Below are 23507 nucleotides of genomic sequence, written 5' to 3' on the forward strand. Positions count from 1 at the left end.
CTCTTGTATATGAAGCTCTGACACAGACATGCACGTGGATACGAGACACAAGTAATTTGAAATAAAAGTGATAAAATGTAATCACATGTGTCAGTGTTGTGTAGGTGCTAGGCACTGAACACGTTGACGCGTCGACATTGGTAATAAGTTGAAAAAATAGAAGTGGTTCACTATAACCATATATGTTAGTATTGTATCAGTGTCCGACACTGACATGTGTCAGATACCAACCATGCTTTCAAGTTTCACTCTGAAGTGTTGATACTATACTAAAAGATTGAAAAAAGATTTTGGTGTAGAACCTGTTGTCATTAATGCTGATTTGATCATTGAAGGAGTCCATCTTCCATGTACTGATTTAATGAATTCTGCAGCACCTGACACATGTGGACAAGCCATAGATGTACCAGATTTTATGCCAAATAAGGAGGGCTTTTTCCCAATTGGAACACTTCCTGGTTCATCACTTTTGGGAACCATGGCAGCCAAAATGGAAACTCCTGGAGCCATGACATCAGGCTTGATAGCAGATTAGTGAAAATAGTGAGTGCATTGTTCTCATTAAGATGCTTATCTAATTCTTGAAACATGGTAGAAAATGAATTACCTTGAGAATGTTTTCTGTAAGGCTTGAAGGACCTCTGGATGAGAAAGATGCAACAATTGGTGCAGGCCTATATCTAGGAACTTCTATTGTTGGAAGAATTGTTGCAGTTGGGTTCCTTAAACAGAAACATTATGGACTAAGAATATAGCTAGCATATTATTTTTCTTTTTCCAACCATTACAAAGATAAAAAAAGTTATCATTTATTATTTTATTTACTTTATTATCATGTTTCTTCAAATATAAGTACTTAGACAACTACTAATGCAAGTAGTTTAAATTTGAAGTCTTTGGCTCTTTGCAACTACATCATGAATGCATTTGTCACAATTATGTCATTTCAATAAAATAACTGTTTCTTCAATCATGAGTATGACCAATACCTAAAACATTGTCAATGCATTTTACATTTACTGTCATTGTTTGATTAATAATTGCATACTTAGTAAAGTTTATGCAAAGATTGATCATGCTTACTTAGTAGAGTTTATGTACTGAAGAATCTGATGCCCTTCAAGATTTCCAATCTCAGTGAAGGGAAATGCTCCAGCATCGAAGGAAACATCTCTATTGTTCTCGTCGACGAGTATCATCCCCATTGCTCTCGCATCTTGTAAAACTAACTTTTTGATTCGCCGTGAAATATTTGGATCGTCATTAACACAAACAACAATTTTTCCTGCTACTTTGTTGTAATCTAATGATCCAGGATAACAGTTCCTGCAGTTCACAAAATACTTAGTATACTTTTCTGTGTTGGGAAACTTTTATAGCCTAATAGTTGTTGTTAACTAGTATTAGAACCTAGAAGCGCTACACAACCACCACACCAAACATGACATTGACACTAACACGTAGATACTAATAATGATTTAAAATAAGTATAAGGGATACAATGTAACTGCATGTGTCTGTGTGTGTAGGTACCAAATACCAAACACACTTTTAATCTGAGGTGTCGATACTACATAGCTTAGAACTCCTAATATATGTGTGGAATCATATTTCCTATGTTGCTTATACACATACTTGTAATAACAAAAATATTAAATTCGACTGAATCTCTTTTGAATTAGCCTAATGAATTCCATACCAAGATAAAATTAATCATTCACAATTTTCAGACATGAAATCGAACTCTGTTATGTTTTGTACCTAGCTTCTGATGTTGGCGTAAATTTGGCAGCAATTTCATCTCCAAAGACAAGAGGAAACATCGTTGAGCTAGTAAGGTTTGAGAAGTTAATGCCAGCACCCTGACAACACAAGGGTAAAATTTTTAGTACATGAAAAAGATATCATAGTTAAGTCTATCATAATTCTTTTGCCTTGGAGATCAAGAAACCTACTATGAAACTTTTCCCATTTCCAAGTACAAGAGTTGACTGAAAGTTCCTATCAATATTAGAAGCTGCAACAGTAAATATCCATGGTGCTGTATTCACAACTGTGTAAGGATCAGGACCATCATTCCCAGCAGAACACACAACCATGACACCCCTTTGTTCTGCATGAAATGCTCCTATAGCTATAGGATCATTCAAATAATCTGATTGCATTAGTGAGCTAAGTCCAATAGAGATTGAAATTATATCAACACCATCTTTGATAGCATCATCAATAGCCTTTAATATGGTTGAACCTGAACAACCTTCTTCTGAGCATGTTTTATAAGCAGCAATTCTAGTTGAAGGTGAACCACCTCTTGCAGTTCCTTTTGCTAAACCATAATAACTAGCATTTTTGACAATGACACCAGCTGCTGTTGATGAAGTGTGAGTTCCATGTCCAATAGAATCTCTTGGTGAACCTTTGGCTCCTTCAATGTGAGTCTTGTTGTTACCTGATGTATCTTGTGTATTATAGTATCTTGCACCTATCAATTTCCTATTAAGAGATTTTTAATGTAACATATAATCAATTGGCAGTTTGGTTACATAGGACAGTAAAGTTTCAATTTGACATTTCTAACACAGAATGGATGATTACCTGTTGCAATCAGATTTCTTGAAATCATGACCCTCCATGCAAACCCCTTTCCATCTTGAAGGGACTTTCCCTATACCCTCATCTCTAAAACTTGGTGACTCTGGCCATATCCCTTGATGCAGAACAGAGATAGGAATTTTATATAATTGAACAATATTCAAATAAATTGTTCACAACATGCATGTAAAAGGAAAACTTTAGTAAACCTTATGGTGGATTTTTAATTTTTTTACGTTCTAAAGAATTTTTAATTTTTTTAGGTTCTAAAGGATTTTTAATTTTTGAAGTGTTAAAAAAGTTGTGACTGCACATCAAGTCTACATGCTGATTACATTTTATATTATGAAATGTTCATGATGATTTTACACTAAAGTTAGAAAAATTATGCTACAGTGCTACATAGACAGTTTCACTTAGACTATAATTTTGTCACATATCCCATTAAAAAATGTATGATATTTTAGTGTTCCTTTGCAGTTTGGTCTAATTGCTTCGCTTGCATGTCACTCAATATTCACTTGATTGTATAAAAAATGAAGAAGGGAGGCTTCTGGGAAGTGGTGACACTAACTTGTAGTGAAACTCCATATGCCTTGGGATTTCCCATCTTTTATGTTATATAGACAATTGAGTACAAAATGCTTTATAAGATTTTTAAAATGAAATGTTTCACATTTAAAGCAGCAATCACATTTAAAGTTAGTTTTTACCAAACTAACTCAAAGAGGTTTTAAAGTATCAATATTCTCACCTTAAATTTTATTAACTCTATAATAGTAGTTGACGAGAAAAAGATTATCTCTGTAGAGTATTACACGTGTCCAATAAGACTTTTTATTGTAGTTTATATGATAATGATAATAATGATAATGAATTTTTATGAGTTAATTGAATTGATAAACTATATATATACTACTCAAGGTCAAGGAATGGTCATTGCTGTTTCTCACTTCCCTTTAGCCCCATTACCTCAGTACTCTCACTTTCAGGGACGGCGCTATGTTTAGCATTGTGGGGTTGGAGACCCCACTATAATTTTTATTTATTTTTAAATATCATGAATAATAATATATATCTATAGATAATAGATAGCTTGATAAATTGGTTAATGTTGTTACCTATCTAAATTAAATTGTTAAAGCTGTTAACTTATATTATTTTTAAGATTAATAATTCTATTAAAAGATTGATGAATAATTTTAAAGGTTGAATAATTGTTATACATGGATGTTGAGTTGTTTCTTTTGTGTAATTTATTTAAGTTTTAGATATCGTTTTATATTTTTGATAAAGAGATGTTGAATGATTAAATGTTTATTAAATTAGTATTATCAAGAATTAGGAGATAAATTGAATGAGAGATGAGTGATTAAATAATTGTTTAGTAACTTATATAGATAGAAATACTTTTACTGACATTAAAAATGAAAAAATCAAAACCACATAAAACAATTATCCGTCTTATCCATAATGATTGTTATATTTGCAACAACAAAAAAATATCTAACAAATATTGTCACTTTTGGTTTTTGATTGAACTTTAATTAGGTTTTTCAATATAATGAGAATTTATCAATAAATACTAAAAATAAACTTATTGTAATGAGAATTTATCAATAAATACTAAAAATAAATTGATAAAATATCATTATATTTCTTTCATTTACCATATTTTTTAAATTTGTGTTATATAATTAAATACGATATAATGCAAATTTCATCAAATGCATAACTCAAATATTCAAATAAACTAATATTTTCGTCTCCAACAACATCAAATTTATCAAATAAATAATGAAAATATGAGTTTATTTAAAGATTTAAGTTATGAATTTGATGAAATTTGCATTATATTGAAGATGATAATTAATTGGCTTAATTAATTGCAGTTTTGGTCCCTCTATTTTAGCTGAATCGCGAAAGTAATCTCCCCATTTTGTTTCTTCCCAGTTTTGATCCCTCAAACAGAATTTTAGTCCAAAATTTGATGAAATTTCATTTTTTAAAGCCGTACTACACCATTTATGATCATATATTTCAGGTGCAATTGTTGCAAATGAGATCTTGAGACATGGTGCGACTTAAATAAATGCAAAAAAAAATGAAATTTTATGAAATTTTTGACCAAAATTATGCTTGGAATACCAAAACTGGAGAAAAACAAAATGGAGGGACTACTTTCGCAATTTAGCTAAAATAGAGGGACCAAAACTGCAATTAAACCTAATTAATTTTAAGGATTTTGTTTGAAAATTTTGATGAATTTTTGTAAAAAAAAATGTTGTTGATATTTTAAAACATAAAAGATCAAATTATCACTTAAAATTAAAATAAAAAATCAAATTAAAAAACTAAAATTTTAACTGAAATTAAGTTAAGAGGCTGCAAATACTATTTAGTCTATATTTAATGCTGCATTTTTTTTTTATATATTAACCTATCTCACAATTCAAAAAATTTAGAGTAAGGTCTATGTTATCTTTAAAAATTTATAGATAATTTACTCGTTATTCAATTAAAAGTAGTCAGATGTACTTGTCGATCTATGTCAAACATATAAGGTATTTTACATATTTTCACATATGTTTATTCATATTTACCCCCACATTCATTTAATGAGGTTTTATGTTTCCAATTTAGTGTTTTGATTTTCAAAAGGCACATCATTTTTGCTCTACTTAACACTATGAGCGAGACTCTGAAATGGGACAGGGGGATAAAATTTTGGATGGTGGGAAATTTTTTAACAATATTTCCTGAAGAGTTAGTTACGTTATTACTTGATTAAAAATAAAAATTAAAATTATTATCTACAAATTAAATTTGCATTATTTGTTAAAGATTAAAATAACTTGATTTTAAATTTATAACTTTTAAAATTAATTTTATCAGAAACTATTCAAAAATAATAGGAGTTATTGCAGACTTATTTGTTACAGATAAAAAATAATTTTTAAATTCAATAAATTAGGTATTAATTGTTACATATTTTAACAAGATTAAAATTAAATTTTAAAAAAATATACCTTTCAAAAATAATTGTTATGAGAAACTACTCAATTCAACTTCTCATTTTATGCATTTTAATATTTTAAAAAATTGTTTTTTAAGAAATAGTTGTGACAAAAATATGAAATATTTAAAATTATACTTTATGAGGAGCTATTCAAATCAATTTCTCATATACATGTCTAATATTTATAACAATAATGATGAAAAATCGTACCTTTGTAGTCAAGTAAACTGACCATATTTCAATTGATGACAAGTTAATCATCATTGCAGTTCATTTGATTTAGATACAAATATTGAACTTTTATAGTTCAATAAACTAATCATAGTTCAATTGATCGCAAAATAATTTTCATTGTAATTCATCTGATTCAGATGAAAAGTCAAACATTTGTAGTCTAATGAACTAACCACATTGTAATTCATTGTAAGGTCATTCGATTCAAATGAAAATTCAAACATTTGTATACTAATGAACTAATCATAATTCAACTAATCATAAGTTAATCCTTAGTGTAGTTCATATGATTAGATGAAAAGTTAAATTTTAGTAGTCCAATGAACTAACCACAATTCAACTTATCATAAATTATTCCTCAATGTATTTGAGTAGATGAAAAGTCAAATATTTGAAATCATTGTTCAATTGATCACAAGGTAATCTTCATTGTAGTTCACATGATTTGGATGAAAAGTCACACTTTTGAGTCCAATGAATAAATCATGGTTCAACTAATGAGAAGTTAATCCCCACTATAGTTTATCTAATCCAAATACAAAGGTTGAACTTTTGTAGTTCAACGAACTAACCACAACTCGATTAAAAAGTTAGTCCTTATTGCAGTCACCCAATTCATATGAAAAGTAGAAACTTTGTCATTTTAGAAGCAATAAACAAAGTTCGACTGAACATACATAAAGGGCTACTCACTATAGTTTAATTGCTTTAGAAGAAAGGTTGGACTTTTGTCGATTCAAAAGAAAATAACAAATGATGATTTATCACACATAAAACTCGTTCATTGTAATTAATTGTGTTAGGACAAAGGTTGAACCTTTGTTTATTCAAAAGAAACTAACAAATCTCGACTTATCAAATGAGGCGACTCGCTCGCTGTTGTTTTTTATAAATTAATATCATAATTTTTTATTGATTAAATATGATTTAGGGTCTCTTTTGGTGGACAAGATATGATATCACTATCATATTATATCGTCATTCAGTGTTTGATCAAGTAGTAATATATGACAAGTTAATCTTGAAATCTATCTTATCGTGTTCTTTAGTTAAAATTTTACTTTTGAATATGGTTGGGTTAGAAACCAATACAAAGAGTAATAATTTACCCTGTTACAGTTATAAAATATAATTTATTGGATTAGTTTATATAAATATGCATGATTTCAATTTTGTTATTTTATATAATCTGATATTTTATTATTAAAAATTATAAAATATAAGTATTAATTTACTTTTTAAAAATGAATATAATTTTTTAAATGGTGGTTTTCATTTACATATAATACCTATTATATCTTAAATGTAAATATTTAAAATTATTTATTTAGTAATGCCAATAGATTTAAAAAAAAAAATAGATAAACGAAAAGACAAATATTATAACTTCACTTTACGAGTGTCATTAGAAAGAGATATATATAAATCACTTTGTTAAGTGTTCATATTGTCCTAACGTCATCCCTTCTTTTGATTGAGACACCATTATTTCACTAATTTTTTTAACAAAAAGATAGACAAATAAATGGTTTAAACCTATCTAAACATCATGTTACAATTACTTCACATAAGTGGAATTTGGTCTATTGGCATTCTTCTTTTGTTGCATAAATCCATGGTTTTGTTCCTTATTTTACAACAAAAGTGCAATAGAACAACACAAATGATCAATTTAAACAGAAAAAAAAAGTCACTAAATTTTCGAATGGAGAAAAAAAATCTCACTGCAATTTAGATAGAAAAAATTCTAATTAAATTTTAGATTGAAAACAATAAAATTCATTAATTGTATATGTGGTAAATATGCAAATAACAAAAATCATATGTAAAATTTATAAAATAGAATCTATGTTTAACAATTAATGTGGATTTGTGAATAAAAAAAAATTAATATAAAATACATGTGACTTATTTTAATTTTAATTGGTGCCACATCATATGGATAATTGGTTTTTTTCATATATATATATATAAACTATACATTATACTCTATATTGAAATTTATATATTAAATTATCCAACTTTTAATTTTGAGGAGGCCGCATCCTAGTCCTGCAACCAGTTTTTTCCTACAGTAAGTTTACATTTATGAGATACGACCATCTATAAACTTTAATTTTTTTTTAACTATTTTACGTTAAGAGATTATAGATGATATCCTATAGATGCAACTTCTTATTAAAAAAAAATCCTTTAGGTGATCGCAAGACAGATATACGACCTCTTAAATAAAATATTTTAATATATAAATTAGTTAATCTTTTTTTAAAATATACATAACAAAAATCCTGGATAATTTATCCACACTTATATAAAAGATAAATTAGAATTTACAAAATTTTAGATCGGATTTTGCTCACATTAATTGTTAGAATTGAAAAATGAAAAGAAAGGACAAGAAACATTGATTGAATTTAATTACACCTCAACATTTTCTATGGGTAATGATTTTTGCTTTCCAAACTCGTCATTGAGTATCATCGAGAAACTCTCAATTTAAGAAGCTAGCCTCGGATCATGTGCTTTATTTTAAACATAAAAAGTACTCACTATTACTCACTTCTCAAACTAAGGGACCAAATATGATTTAATATGCCAAGATAAGCCTGTAAAGTGCTTTTGAGTAGTTATTAGTTTTATTTTCTCTCAAAATGAAAAATTATGTGGGTAGCAATCATAACAGCTAGTTGAGGGCCACAATGAGTTGCAAATTACAAATAATAGATGATGTTGATGCTGCACCCGTCAATAGGGAGTGAATAATAGTGAATGCTCAAAAAAGGTGTAGTAAGCAATGACAAATCTGTTTCACATGATAGCACCACTTGTTTTGGGTCTATAATCTATATCATGCTACTATGGTATGATATGTAACATGATATTCTTTTATATCACACAGAATACTAATTTTGTTTTTGAAATTGTAACAATTGATTGAATTAATCTATAAATTTTACAAGTTCACAATTTTTTTTTTGAAATTGTAAATGTGGATTAAAAGATTCATTTGTCATGTTCAATAATTAGACAACATAATGTGACATGTTAAATATAGATGAAATATTTTACATGGACAATAGATCTGTGCTACGTATTTAGGAAGGAAAGTATTATATCTCTACATCACTTAACATAATTTTGTTAGAGTTCAAGTGCGAGTGATATAATTTTGTTAGAGTTCAAGTGCGAGTGAAAGAAATGTTGGATATATAAGAGACATGATACATATATTTAATATTTTAAGATTTTGAATTGAGATGTGGTGTCAAGATCTCTTAAGGATCTTGGACGCTTAGATGTAACACTTATTTGGACTGCCAAACACAAGTGGTAACAGAGTCGAGTTCGACTTGGTGGAGAGGAGAATACTCATTATCTTAAAATTTATGAATGAGATGTAGGAGTACTCCCCTTGACTCCATCTTTATTATTATTTTCTTAAATAGTCAATGTTAGTGGATAGTAATTAGTTGGAGGGAGGAGAAAATTGTCATAGATCAAAATCTAGATCTTTCTCATGGAATTCCATTAATATCTCGAAATTTATAAAACTAGAAATTAATTTGTCAGATAACTACAATTTAAAAGAAAATAATTGTATATTCACTCATTATATCAATTATTTAATTAACGTGTGACACTATTTTCTACCAGTGTAGTCTCTTTGGAAACACTTTTATATTTTAATTTTTTTAAATTGTTTTCCAAATTTAATTTAGAAAACTGTTTTAAATAATGAAATTAAGGAAAAAAACTTATTTCTAAAAACAGATTTAGAGATGAGAAAAACAGTTTTTGACTAAAGAATTAAAAAAAAAAATGATAAGTAAAACACTATTTATCTGTTTTGTTTTTTTAGCTTTAAAAAATATAATATTAAAAATAATTTTACAAAATAGTTTTTAAAAACAAGTAAATCAAACAAGTTTTTTAGTATTTAATTTTTTTTTTTAATTTTGAAAAACTAAAATAGAGTTCTTAGGGTGAAAATCAAACAAGCCATTTTAAAAACTGGTATGTTTGTTCAAAACTAAATATTGCAATTGTTTTTAAACTGGTATGTTTTTTTAAAAATAGTTTTTAATAATAACTGAATTGTCATTTTTTTTTATGTTTGTTCAAAACTAAGTATTTACTTTTAAAAAACTAAGACTTGTTTGATTGTATTTTACTTTTTAGTTTTTTAAAAATTATTTTATAAATAAATTTTAGAAAACTGTTTTTAAAAAGAAAATTAAAAAACAAAATATTTGGCAACTTCAACTTTTAAAATAATTTTTTACTAGAGAACTAAAAAAAATTGAAAAATAAAAAGTAAAACACTATTTATCTGTTTTGCTTTTTTAATTTTAAAAAACATAGTATTAAAAATAGTTTTTAAAAATAAGTAATTCAAACAAATTTTTTAGTTTTTAAATTTTAAAATACTAAAATGGAATTTTTGAGATGTGGATCAAACAAGCTCTAAGTATTTACTTTTATGTTTGTTCAAAATGTTTTTGCTTTAATTGTGTTTCTTGCTTTTTAAATTCATATGCAAGGATTTTTTTTTCTTCATAAATATAATTTTGGTTATTTATCTTTAATTTACTTAATACTTATTTTGATTAATTTTTATCTTTTACTTTTTATAAATGATATATTTTAGTTATTTTTACAATCAGAGCAAAAATTATAAAGATTTATTTATTTTGTGATAACATTTACTTTTTTATTTTTAAAATTTGTGTTGATTTTCCTTATTAATAGAAAAGTATAAAATCCTCTAGAAATGAAATAATTATCTGTATTTTTTTAAACAATAAAAATGGCAAAACAATATTATTTTTTTTAGAAATGTCATCTCTAGCTAACATTTATCTTCTCTATCATAATAATTCATTCTCTTTTAAAATCTCACATATTCTTATTACAAAATAAAATAATCACATCTTAAATAATAAAAGAAAAATCCCCACAAGATAAATAAACACTAAAATTAGCTAAATAGACCTTTATCATCACCAAAACTTTTTGTCTGTAAAAATTTTCATTCATATTTATTTAAAATTTATATTTTAAATAAGACAATACAAAAACATTTTTCTATCCAGATTTGTTTACTTTTATGCAGATTTATTGTGTTCAATAAGCAACAATAAAAAATTGTAAATTCCCTTGAATATTTTAATTATCATCATAGACTCTTTCTTGTTCTCAGCCTAAACTTTGACAATATATATATATATATATATATATATATATATATATATATATATATATATAATTATATTTTTGTGTCGTAGCTGAACTGAAATAATATAATATTATTGCGTTGAATATCAATTAAAAAGTTAAAAGTATATATTAATTATTTTATTTGTTACTATGACTTACCAGTATCAATAAGACCAATGATGATATCAGTTGATGAATGTGATTGAGTAGTGGAAGGGGGCTTCATTCCCAAATCTGAATCTAAGAAATCCCAAGACCTCGTTGTATGCAATTGGAGAATCGGATCTGGGAACACTGACACCACACCATCGTGTCCTATTTACCAAATCATTAACTAAGTTACCTCAAAAGACAATACCAACATTTTCCAAAATATTATAAATGTACATCTATGACTATAAGGGGAAATATTTTTAACAATACACTTCTAATTTTGTATATTTATTCATTGTTCAAATCTTTTTCTATTTTTTTTTTCTATCACATTATTCAATATATTTCTATAAATATAGATGTTTAGTATTTTTTAAATATTACTCATTCTGTCTTATAATAATTATGTTTTTCCAAGAAAAATTATTCCTAAAAAATTATAATTTTTGATTTGTAATGCAACTTTTATTTTATTTTTTACAAATTTTACTATCTAATTTATTATTCTACATTTCACATTTATGATAATTGAAACTAATCAATAATTTATAGAAAGTAATTTGATAAAATTATTCTTCTCTATTTTATTTATTATATTCTTTTTAATACGTGTGAAATACTCAAATACAATAATAATTTTGGAAAGAGAGACTAACATATTTTGGATGATTATTATATTTTGACCGTGATTAATAATATATTTTTCAATTTATAAAACATAACCTCTCATTTACTTCTAACTCATGATCAAAGTTAATGATTATTAATAATTTTTTTTCAATAATAAAAAATAGTCTCTCATTCACATCTAACTCATGATTAAAGTTACTTAGTCAGTTAAAAAATAAATTATTTATAGGAGATTGAACGAAGATTTTCATTAGATTCCCTCTAATAAAATTTGTAAGGTAGAGTCCTTAAGCTCTAATTCAATTGATAAATATTTGATAAATACCAATATTATTAAATTAGATATGTTGCTCTGAGTTTGAACATTGAATTTTATTATCTCTTCTAAGATAAAAAATAAAAATAAAAATTTCCAATCCTACTCATGGATATGTACGAGTAGTTGTAGACCATACTTTACAAAGAAGTGCAAAATTTTGTGCATTTATCCTAGAAATGCCAACAATATATTCTTTATAAGGTACTCCTTCCTTCTATAACAAAATATAAGAAGAAAAAAATAAAGAGAGTGCACTATTCTAATATACTTGTTGGATTTAGTTGAAGTGTAAACTGTTATTTTCATATTAATTATAAATAAACTAAATGTTATATATATATAAAAGTGAATTATATATGCAATGTTTTAATATTTTGATGCATTATCAATATATATATTTTTTTGTTATTAATTTATTTTATTTGGCAAATCATCAAAAATAATTCACTTTAATAATAACTATCTTAAAAATTATAATCTCTATTGTTGTTTTTGTTGACAAATCCTATTGTTTGCTTGTCTTTTACATCTTTTTGAACATAATTAAGGTTGGTGAACAAAATTATTTATGTATAGTAGTTATAGACATCATAATTCACTTTCAATCTCTTTATAAGTACAAACACAAACAATCTTTACTTGAAGCAAAGAATCAATCTAATGAAATTAATTAACACTCTTTTCTAATCATGAAATTAACACTATTTTCAAATGGTGATCAAAACAAAATAATGACCATAAATAACAAGGTTTTAAATTGACATCTTACTCACATTTACAATTACATCGTGATCTTTGATATTACAACAAAAATTTATAGATAAATGCGACTGATGCAACTGGAATTGTTATTAAAAAGTTGTTAAAACCGCAATTGCGGTGGCAATGTCCCACAATTTAAAACATTGATAAAGAATAAAGGAAAATGACAATGTCTAGACAAGAAAACAGTATTAAAAGTCAATGAATCATGAAAGTTAGGATTGAAACAGACAAAAAGAAAAATGAGTTATAGAAGAAAAGATGAAATACCAGACAATGCAGAAGCTTCAGTGTGTGTAAGCATTGCAGAGAATCCACTAAAGGCATGACTGTAATGGTGGATAAGTGCTATCCTCTCACTTTCTTCACTGCAAAAATAATTGAAAGCAAAAATTAATTATGTTCAATCAATTTAAATATTGATTAATATAATTTATGGATAAAAATGATTGGTGTAAAGTATATGAATATATTAATTGTAGTGAATAACCTTGGAATGATTGATGATAATAATTCTAGATGAACTGATTCTGGTATTTGATCATCTACATTAATATTGTTTGGTGATGAATTTCCCATATAGACAACATAAGGCTACATACAAAGTATAAGAGAAGCTATAATTTGGTCACTTTATTATTATAACAAAATAAAATTATAAGATAAAGAGAAAGTGAAATATGAACCTTAGTAATTTGATCTGCAATTGCTGTATTGCAGATAAGAAGAGAAGCTAAAAAGAAGAGTTGAAGAAGAAACTCCATTGAAGATGAGATTAATTGTTCCTAATGAAAAGAACTGCTCATGCAATTATTCATTTTATAGGCCATGTGTGTGTTTTTTTCTTGCTTGAAGCATGAAGCATGTGAAAGCATCTTTGTTAATTCTTTTGTTTGCTCCACTCTATGTATAACTAAGCTTATTTATTATTAATATTATTTTATTCTCTTTGGCATTAACCAGTTCTACTGACTGATACTACTGCTACAATAAGTTTATTCTTTATTGTTTGTCAAAATCAATAAAAGTAATACAGGAAATTTTATCTCTATTTTTTATATATGTACTGGTGTTAAATTAAATTAAATCAATGTAGTCAAGTTATATATCCTTGTAATTATTTCTCATCATACATGGAACTTTAGATAATTTCAAAGGTTTGGTTAATTAATTTCAATTAAATATTAATCGTTTAGGATAATTTAAATTCAAATTTTAGTTTAAACTATCATTAATCGAATTCCGAATGACTATTATTTAATTTTTACTTGTGGTACACCGTATTTATATTTATAGTAGTACAATTATGCATACAAGAGAATAAGTGTCAATTGTCAATTCAAGTGCATCATACTCAACTAGTTTTACTCAATTACCCAAATTATTAGTGTGAAAAAGAAAGGAAAAGAGAGATTCTAGTTACAAGTGTAGATGCTCTCTGTTTTTTTAATAAGATGGTATGAGTGAAGTAAAGCAGATCATATGCTTGAAATGCAAGTAAATTAACCTCTTTTTTGTGGAAAGAGTTTCCATGTGTAATTCTCTTCTTTCTCTTATTCCCATTAATTTCTTCATCTTCAAGCATTTTCTTTCTATTGGTATCTTCTATTAATAAGTTCTCTCTTTTGATTCTTGGGCTCTTTACCCAAAGTGACGTGTATAAATTGTATAGATTGTATCTTTAATGTTATCCATCCATATTCAATATTGTTTTATAAATGGTTCACAAGTTTACTATTATATCCTTAAATATAAGTATTTATTGTATATTTCACTCTTATTAAAAAAAAAATTGTAGTACAGATAATGGGTCTATTAGTATAGATGTCCTTAAAATATCATTTGCATTTATGTATAGTTAGTTTTGATTTTTTATATTTCAAGATACTTAATAGTATTAATTAGGAGCTTGTTTGAAAAAGAAACAATAAATATATCTAATAATTTGAAACGAAGCTTATATTTAAGAACAATTTTTGTCAAAAATTATATTTAAAGACGGAAGGAAAAATCTTCAAAGGACATACTGGTTCATGTTAAACCCACCTAAAGGTGAATACTTATAGTCTTATACAAAGTGGATTTTAACATGTATCTCTTTTAAACTTGTCCATCATACAGCAATGCACTTTTGAGCCTTTGATATGACAATAAAAATATGGACAAACATCATTGAAGATAGACAACTTAATTTACACATTGATCCTCTTAAAACCATTTAACTACACATTAGTTTCTGTCATTGACATGATTTTTTTATATAATTCTGAATCCTTTTTTTATAATTAAAGTATGTTGCGAGTTACTATTATTTCTTACTATTGATCCTCTTACTATTATTTCTCTAAAAAGAAGCTCTAATTACTTTGGATTCAAATCCACCCTTGCAATTTTCTTACTGTGATACAAGATACACTTCATTCATACAAGCCCAAAACGTTATGCTTGATTTTACTAAGCTGTTTAGTTATGTCAGTAGACCAAGTTGACTTGAGACTATTCTGCTTTACTTCAGCAGCTTCACCCTCATCCTTTATCTCACTGCTTGCACCAAGTAGACCTTCAGCTTCTTCTAATAGCTTTTGAGCTTGCTCATTGAGAGAAGCACAATTGGTTGAATATGTTGAGAGTGTCGTTTCCTTATTCTTAAGATTCAACACAATTTGGTCAAGGTCCCTTCCTTTTGTATCTAGTTGTTCCTTTAATGTAGCAATTTCTTCCTCTAGCTCCTTCTTCCTCCTACTTTCATCCTTGATGGCCAAAGAAATATTTTTTATTGAGTTTTTGAGTTCATTCTGTCGACCGTTGCTTGTGGCAGTCTCCTGCTTGATTCTATTCAGACGCATCTCATAATTCTTCAGTTTGTTCATAGACTTAACAGTGGATTGGAATTCTCGGCATGATTCAACTGCCTTTCTTTTGAACTCCCCAATAGCCTCTTGCACCTCAATTGTCCTTCTACTCAACACATCCAAAAGCTGATGAAGTCCGGACTGCGTAGCATGATCAGAAGAGAATTCAGATAAGTCCTTAACCATTAAAAGCTCTAAGGCATTGATAGCCTCTCTAATTGATCCAAGAGATGCAGCCTCAGAAATTATGGTTGCATGGCCATTAACAGAGATTTTTCTATCAACTAAGTTAATGGGATAATCTGAGTGTGAAACTTCAGTGTTGGAAGAAGACACTTGAGATATGGCTTCCACGCCACTAATGGAGAGTTTTCTACCAACACAGTTGGAGGGATCATCCGAGTCAAAACCGTTGGTGTTGAAAGAAGAATCTGCAGATTGAAGTTCACAAGAGGATGCTGATTCCAGTTGAACATCATCATCATCATCACATGCCTCATGTAATCTTTCAATGAAAGGAGGGTTATTTTGAATTGTAATAGCATAAACTTCTTCATCCTCTCTAAAACATTTTGATGTATCTCCTCTGACATCCTCCAAAGGCCTTTTAATTGGAAGTATTGATTGAGGGACTAAGACCTTTTCTGCATCAGTAGGTGGAGGTTGAGTCAACGTGAGAACCGGCGAAGATAACACAAAAGTCTGATCATTCTGGAAAAAAGAAAGAAAAAGTCAAATTTAATTTGAATCCATAATGGAGTAAAAGACAAAAGAAATATGAACCTTTACTCTTTGCTGTGGCGTCTCCATTGAATATGAATCAAGATTCACATTTATCATTGTTTGTGGGGGATGGAATTGGACATCCCAAGGACTACATGTTTGTTCATATAATACATGGATTCCACAATAGCTAGCAACCTGTCTGATAGAGTCCTCGTTGTTGGTAATATGATCCGCATACGACACCTCGACCTGATTCCACTCCTTATCTGAAAACACTAAGTCCTCATTATCTTCAAATTTTAGCAAAAGCACATGATCAGTTTCTATCATGAACTCATAAACTTTATGACAGCCAAGCGACCATTTATTGCCATTGACGGATACACGGGGGCTAAACTTGACCTTGATATCTTTCTTATCTCCACGTCCTATAACCAGACATAGAAAAATAGGAGGAAATTTGTTACGAAACCAGAAATACATTGACATTCCCCTTGTACGATGCGTGAACCACTCTGGAATTTTCTTCCCTGGGAAGAAACACTTTTTGTTTCCAGCTTCTACCCATTCCTGTCAATCAAGGAAAGATAATAGTTTACTAAAATCATTGAGACATTGATAGGAATTAATACCAATTTTATAGATACTGATTTTACAGATCACAAAAGTGAAGACATCAATCTAGAAACTGAAAAAGTTTAATCTAAAAAATTTGAGATTTCAATTCAATAGGTTGTTGTCTGCAAAACCTCTACTCCAGGAAACCTAAATCCTAATTTTAAGTAAGAAAGACAAATTAAAATGCTAAACAAATCCGAATAATGTTTATTCAAATCTGACTAATCCTAATTCATAGATTAAAAGAAAATACAAGTAAATAGAGATAGAGAGAGAACCTATTCTATGAATCCATATTCAGACATTCCAAATACAAGTACAAAGTCAACAAAAATACAACAAAGATCAAGTAGGGATAGTGAAGGAACCTGTTTAAATAGCATGCTTATACTCTGGGAACTCAAGGCTGTGCATCCTTTTGCAGAGAAACTATCCAAGTTTGGTGGAAGCCCTTTAATTTCTCGAAGACACCCGCAGTCATCCAAAATAAGTTCCTTTAGAAAGCAACATTCTGCAGTGCATTCAGGAAGAACTGTGAGGTCTAAGCATCTCAAGGCTGTGCATCCTTTCACAGAAATTTTTTCTAATTTCCTCGGAATCCCTCTAATTTCTTGTAGACGCCTGCAATCGTCCATCTTGAGATTCCTCAAAAGGTGACATTCTTTGATCCATGCATGAAGGGTTATGAAATTATTCCCCGATAGATTTAAATCTTTCACATTGAAAAAAAAGTTAAGACCTATTGGAAGAAAGTCATTGGATATATTGCAGTATGAGAGAACAAGATGATCCACGTTTGAAGACTTTGGCACCACTACTTTACCTTTGTCTTGTTCAGATAAGGTCAACCCTTCACAGCTTGAAACATGCATCATACTTAGTTCAGGTAACATGAAAATGCTACGAGGTAACTGAACCATTCCACACAATTGCAGTTCCAATTTTCGAAGCTGAGTAAGGTTTAGAATTGAAAATGGATATTCTTTTATAGGACTCCCCCTTATTAGAAGTTCTGTTACTTTTTCCATCTTCCCCAATATTTCTGGGAAACTCTCAAGAATTGAACAATGTGAAAGATTAAGTTGTTCAAGAGAGGTCAATATGATGGGTGGAAAAGTCTTCAGATTCTTGCAACCAGAAGCATCCAATATCACAAGATTTCCAAGACGTCCAACTGAGTCATGAACTTTAGTTAAATTCTCACAATGTCTAAATGACAATTTTTCTAAATTTTGGACACCAGATACATCGGGTATCTCAGTTACAGATTCACTGTTGCTAAAATCCAAAATTCTCAAATGTGAAAATGCCTGCAAAAAAAAATGTATTAAAGAGCAAAATGAATAATCATATGATGTGTATTCATAAATACACACGCATGAATACTTGCCTGCATTGGTTCACATGGCTTTAAGCAGCTATCAAGTAACTCAAGTATGGAAAGTTTCTTTGGATGGAAATAGCATGGTAAAGATGGTAAAGGATATCCTTGCCATTTCAAAACTCTTAATCTATTTGGAAGATGTATGGGGCCTTTGGAGAAACTACCATTTCTTATAATAAGTGTTCTGAGGTTGTTCATCTTGTTGAAGGCCTCTCCATCCCAATTTATTTCTTCGCCTTTGGGTCCTTTCAAGTGTGCTTCATCTTTGGGAAAATCCAGAATTAAGATATGAATTTCGCTAGTTCCCTTTTTAAGACAATCACCAGCAAATAAGAATACATGAATATATCAGGAACATACTTATCAGAGAAATTACAAATTGACAGCATTTTATATTAAGAAGATCAAAAATCACTTGTGAATTGATACCGTCAACAGAATATTAGAAACACAGGGATTGAAAAAAAATACATCTACCATATTATAATTAGAAGTGACAAACTAAAATCATAAATGAAAAGTACAACCACCAAAATCAATCTTACTCACCTTATTTTTGCTTAAAACTTGGACTATGTCTTCACAAAACCATAACCTACTACGTTTGCCAGGCTCATGTGGTGATTCCTCTCGGACAATGTCTCTGCCCATGTCTTGTATCAGGTAATGTAATGTCACAAGACCACCATCAATCTTTATGAGTGATTTATCAATCAATTCTTCAATACTATATTTCACAGATACGCTGTAATGAGCCGAAAGTATATCTTCGACATCTGCCAACTTATGTCCATTGAAGAAACAAGCAATGTCAAGAAAAACATTCCCCTCATCTTCCTCCAATGAATTATAGCTGACTTTAAGTATGTCTTTGATCTTTTTATCTGGAAATCGGTCATACCGATCTAATGTACGTTTGCATTCTTCTTCCCCTTTTCCAAACAAGTTGGAACCTATTACTTCCAGAGCCAATGGAAGCCTAGAAGCATAACCCACTGCACGGTTTAAAATGGTGGCGTACCTTGAATCAACTTTGTCAGTTTTGAAAGCATTCCAATACAGCAACTCACGAGCTTCTTTGTCATTCAACTCCTCCACCTTATATGTACTTTTAACGTCATGTTGTTTTAGTAAGCCATAGTCTCGAGTTGTAATGATTACTCTACTACCCAAACCAAACCAATTAGGTGCTCCAGCGATAGCTTGCAACTGCTCTATTTTGTCAATATCATCAAGAACCAAAAGAACTTTTCTACCGGAGAGCCTTTGTTGTATAATTGACATTCCATTCCACACATTTCCCAACCTGATCTCCTTGTCTCCAAGTATCTCAGAAAGAACTGTCTCTTGGAGATGTACTAAGCCGTGTTTACATGAATTCTCTCTCACATTTTCAAGAAAACAACAGAAACCTTCAAATTGGTCACTAATGGAATTATATACGGCTCGAGCAACAGTACTTTTACCAATTCCACCAATGCCATGAATACCTACCATGTGGACCACACCATCATCAGACCGATCCTTCAGAAGAGAATTCACTTGCAGCACTCTAGACTCCAACCCAACCGGGTAATCTGCAACATATAACACTGTACGATTAATCTTGAGGGAGACTTCCTTAAAGATACTCCCAATGAATTGATATTCATAACTTTTCCTGCGTAAGAAGAAAAATGTTGTGTGAAGTCAAATCATATAAAACAATGCATAATATCTATAATTTCATACTTATGCATATCATACATCTTATGCTGTTGTTAGTACAGATTCCAGAAGGCACAAAGAAATGCAACTTGATCTTGATTTCTTAAATGCTAACAAAATATGGGAATTTGTTAACTTATCCACTGGTGCAGTACCTGTTGGGAGCAAGTGGGTCTACAAAATCAAGAGGAATATAGAGGAACTTTGGAAAGATTCAAGGCTCAGTTAGTTGCTTAAGGATTCAATCAGATAGACGGCCTTGACTACTTTGAGACATTCTCTCCAATTGCCAAAATGTCCACAATTAGAATTCTCCTTGCATTGGCATTCATTTATGGTTGGCACCTTCATCAATTGGATGTGAATAATGTTTTTCTTTATGGAGATTTGCATGAAGTCACATGAAAGAACCTCAGGGTTTGACACCACCTAGATGAGGACAAGTCTGCAGGTTATTAAAGTCCCTTTATGGACTTACGCAAGCTAGTTGACAATTGTTTGAAAAACTCACTTGCTTATGGCTTTACTCAAGGTCAAGCTGATCATACACTTTTCATTAAGTCTACTCAGTATTCATTCAGTGTTCCTCATTTATGTGAATGATATCATCCTAGCTGGGACCTCACTTAATGCATTCACTGCTTTGAAGACTGCTCTTGATGAGGCTTTTCGCATCAAGGACTTGGGACAACTAAAATTCTTCCTTGGTCTTGAGGTGGCTCACTCATCGAAGGGAATTTCCTTGTGTCAAAGGAAGTATTTCCTTGAGTTGTTGTCTGATTCAAGGTTGACAGGTTGCAAGCCTGCTTCTACTTCTCTTGATCTGGCTGTCAACTTCATCAAGATTCAGGCATTTTGTTCCTCGATGTTGCAGCTTATAGACGTCTCATTGGTAGGTTGTTGTACCTTACTACTACACGTCTTGACATTTCCTTTGTCACTCAATAGTTGAGCCAATTCATGTGCTCACCTACTAAGGCACATTGCAGGGCCGCACTTAGGGTACTAAGGTATCTTAAGAGATCTCCTAGCTGTGGCATCTTCTGTTCATGTGCCTCAGATCCTCATAGTTTGGGCTTTAACGATGCAGATTGGGGAGGATGTGTAGATTCTTGCCACTTTATACCCATGTCTCTTGGAATTCTAAGAAGCAACAAACGGTATTATGTTCATCTTCTGAAGCAGAGTATCGTGCTTTAGATTTTGTCACAAGTGAACTTCAATGGATTTCTTTCCTTTTGTGTGGTTTGTTGCAACATCCTTCTAGGGTTCCTGTGCTCTATTGTGACGGCCAAAGTGCTCTCCACATAGGCTCTAATCCTGTATTTCATGAGCACACTTCGCACTTTGACAGTGATTGTCATTTGGTGAGCAAAACAGTTAATGCTAGATTGATGAGACTTCTGACTGTTTCTTCCCACGACTGAACAGTCGACATTAGAGTCAGATGAATCAGCATTGAATGAAGGAGTTAGTTCACTTTGTTTCATTTTTGGTTAGTATTAGTTAGCTAAGTTGTGAACAAGTTTGTTAGAGTTAGTTAGTATCACATTACCTATATAAGGCATCATTGTAAACTTTTATTGATTGAATAATATGAGGAATGTCCCAATCTTTGTAGCTAGAATCAGCGTTGGAGCTTTTATTGGGACACAAAGTGGCTATGGCCACCCCAAAATCCCCAACAATTTATTTTAAATAATCTTTAAGAAAAAAATGTGTATACTATGAGTTACATCTAGACATATAAAAATCAAACCAATGATTCGATAAACTCTATGATAGGACACTAGATATTGGGCCTTGGCCCAATAGATAGGTTGATTAGAGAATAAGAGTTAGTTAGTATATTCATTGACTTTCTAGAATTCTGTTACAGATTTCTGTTATAAAAGAGAGGGAAAGGTAGTTAAAAAATCATTGAGAAAGATATTGTTAGGCAGTTAGGAGAGTCTCTCTCTGGATCAAGAGCAGATCATGCTCTGGTAGGAGTTCTTGGAACTCTGGTTGTTTTCTTTTTCTTGCCGATTTCACCATTGTAGAGCCTGCTGATCATCACTTTCATTCAATAGAATTCCATTTTCATTCTGTAAATTCTGGTTTCTATCACTCTACAATTTATTCTAAATCAATTCAATATTTTTTCCGTATTCGAGTCAAGACTAAACCAAACCAAATAAACCCAATCTCTGTTGATTTGGATATGGTTTCACATTATTTAAAATCAAGCAACCATATCTGAAGAAAACTATTAGTTTTCTTCGGTTTTTTTAAATAAGAGTATTAATTTTTAAAAATGTCAACCAACTACTTCGACCTAAATCGACGTGTTCATGGTTAAGTTCCAATTTTGTGAGAAAAATTGTAAAAGCTCGACCAAACTGATTAGTTCTAATTTTTCTCTCCTAAAAAACAAACCAAACCAATATGTCACACATGTAGCTCAATTTTTTCTCTTAAACTTGTGCAACTTTCGAGTTTGATTCCCCCTCTCCCTCCGTTGTTGCATTTACAAAAAAAATTGTGTTCTTATATTTGCAAATTTACAACTTATAATTCTAATATTATAAAATCCTCCAAAGTGTTTGTTCAACCTCTGCCGGCGGCCAAATTGCAGTGCATAAACACTTTGAGTTTCCTTAACTTAAGAAAAAAGTAGAACAATAGAAATGAACACATAGTATTTATACCCAAGTTTGAAAGTGAAACCGCCGTGGTCAGCAACCTTCTGTAGAGCCATCCTCCATTTGTGGAGCAAGTCCTTCTCATCCTTAAACTTCTCATCATTCTCATGCATAGCCAATGCTTCTCCAAAACTTCCTTTACCGTGTCGTAGATCAGAAGGATCCACGTCATAAAAAACCGGTAAAACCGATCGAATATTCTTCTTCTCCTCAAAGCACTCTTGGATCGCGGTAAGTTCCATTAGACAATAGGAAGAAAAAGCGAAGTTCTTTGAAAGAACAACGATGCAAATTCTGGATTCTTTAATTGCTTTCATAAGTGCTGGAGTGATTTCTACTCCTTTTCTAATCTCCTTATCGTCAAAGAAGCATTGGATTCCTCTTTGACTCAGAGCACTGTACAGATTTCCAGTAAAACTGTATCGTGTATCTTCACCTCTGAAGCTTATGAACACATCGTAGGTAAACGATGCTCGCTCAGCCATTAGAGTATGTTGAATTGAAAGTCAACGTAGCAAGCAGGTTTTTTTTATCAACCAGCAAGCTTGATTTAATGCTATGCTAAGTTGTTCAAAAAAAAATTGCTATGCTACGAATAAGATCAGGAGAT

At 30.0% G+C, this 23507-nt stretch overlaps 2 protein-coding genes across 6 annotated transcripts in view; both read right to left on the reverse strand.

Annotated features, from left to right (window-relative positions):
• Positions 1-13840, reverse strand: part of LOC101490575 (CO(2)-response secreted protease-like) — a 14806-nt gene extending 966 nt beyond the window's left edge. Inside the window, exons 1-10 of the mRNA XM_004514238.4 lie at positions 13613-13840; positions 13417-13520; positions 13197-13294; positions 11222-11377; positions 2596-2707; positions 1956-2493; positions 1762-1862; positions 1084-1326; positions 608-722; positions 303-519 (exon numbers count right to left, since the gene is read on the reverse strand). Coding sequence (XP_004514295.1) covers positions 303-519; positions 608-722; positions 1084-1326; positions 1762-1862; positions 1956-2493; positions 2596-2707; positions 11222-11377; positions 13197-13294; positions 13417-13520; positions 13613-13690 — 1762 coding nt within the window. The 5' untranslated portion in view covers positions 13691-13840. The remainder of the gene's footprint in view (positions 1-302; positions 520-607; positions 723-1083; positions 1327-1761; positions 1863-1955; positions 2494-2595; positions 2708-11221; positions 11378-13196; positions 13295-13416; positions 13521-13612) is intronic.
• A 1258-nt stretch (positions 13841-15098) lies between these two features.
• On the reverse strand, positions 15099-23507 carry LOC101490896 (TMV resistance protein N-like). Of its 5 annotated transcripts, none has more exons than XM_004514239.4 (6): positions 22904-23507; positions 19056-20166; positions 18513-18812; positions 17491-18432; positions 16562-17074; positions 15099-16489 (listed from the first exon to the last, which is right to left on the reverse strand). In XM_004514239.4, exons 1-6 carry the CDS (start codon positions 23380-23382, stop codon positions 15344-15346), a joined length of 4491 nt encoding a protein of 1496 aa, XP_004514296.1. In that variant the 5' UTR covers positions 23383-23507; the 3' UTR covers positions 15099-15343. The 5 variants fall into 5 exon arrangements, with proteins under 5 accessions (XP_004514296.1, XP_027186245.1, XP_027186248.1 ...); XM_027330444.2 differs by having other exon boundaries at positions 19056-20083; positions 22904-23219; XM_027330447.2 differs by lacking the exon at positions 22904-23507 and adding an exon at positions 20369-22855 and having other exon boundaries at positions 19056-20083.

The sequence above is a fragment of the Cicer arietinum genome, chromosome 7, assembly GCF_000331145.2.
Source record: "Cicer arietinum cultivar CDC Frontier isolate Library 1 chromosome 7, Cicar.CDCFrontier_v2.0, whole genome shotgun sequence".
Taxonomy (NCBI): Eukaryota; Viridiplantae; Streptophyta; class Magnoliopsida; order Fabales; family Fabaceae; genus Cicer; species Cicer arietinum.

What these genes read in the sequence shown, in the direction of transcription:
- LOC101490896 (XM_004514239.4), bottom strand. Translation starts at nt 23,382, where the DNA reads ATGGCTGAGCGAGCATCGTTTACCTACGATGTGTTCATAAGCTTCAGA. An exon ending in TAAGCATGCTATTTAAACAG is followed by an intron (nt 17,075 to 17,490) that starts GTTCCTTCACTA and finishes CTTGATTGACAG; the next exon opens with GAATGGGTAGAAGCTGGAAA. An exon ending in CGCCACAGCAAAGAGTAAAG is followed by an intron (nt 16,490 to 16,561) that starts GTTCATATTTCT and finishes TCTTTTTTCCAG; the next exon opens with AATGATCAGACTTTTGTGTT.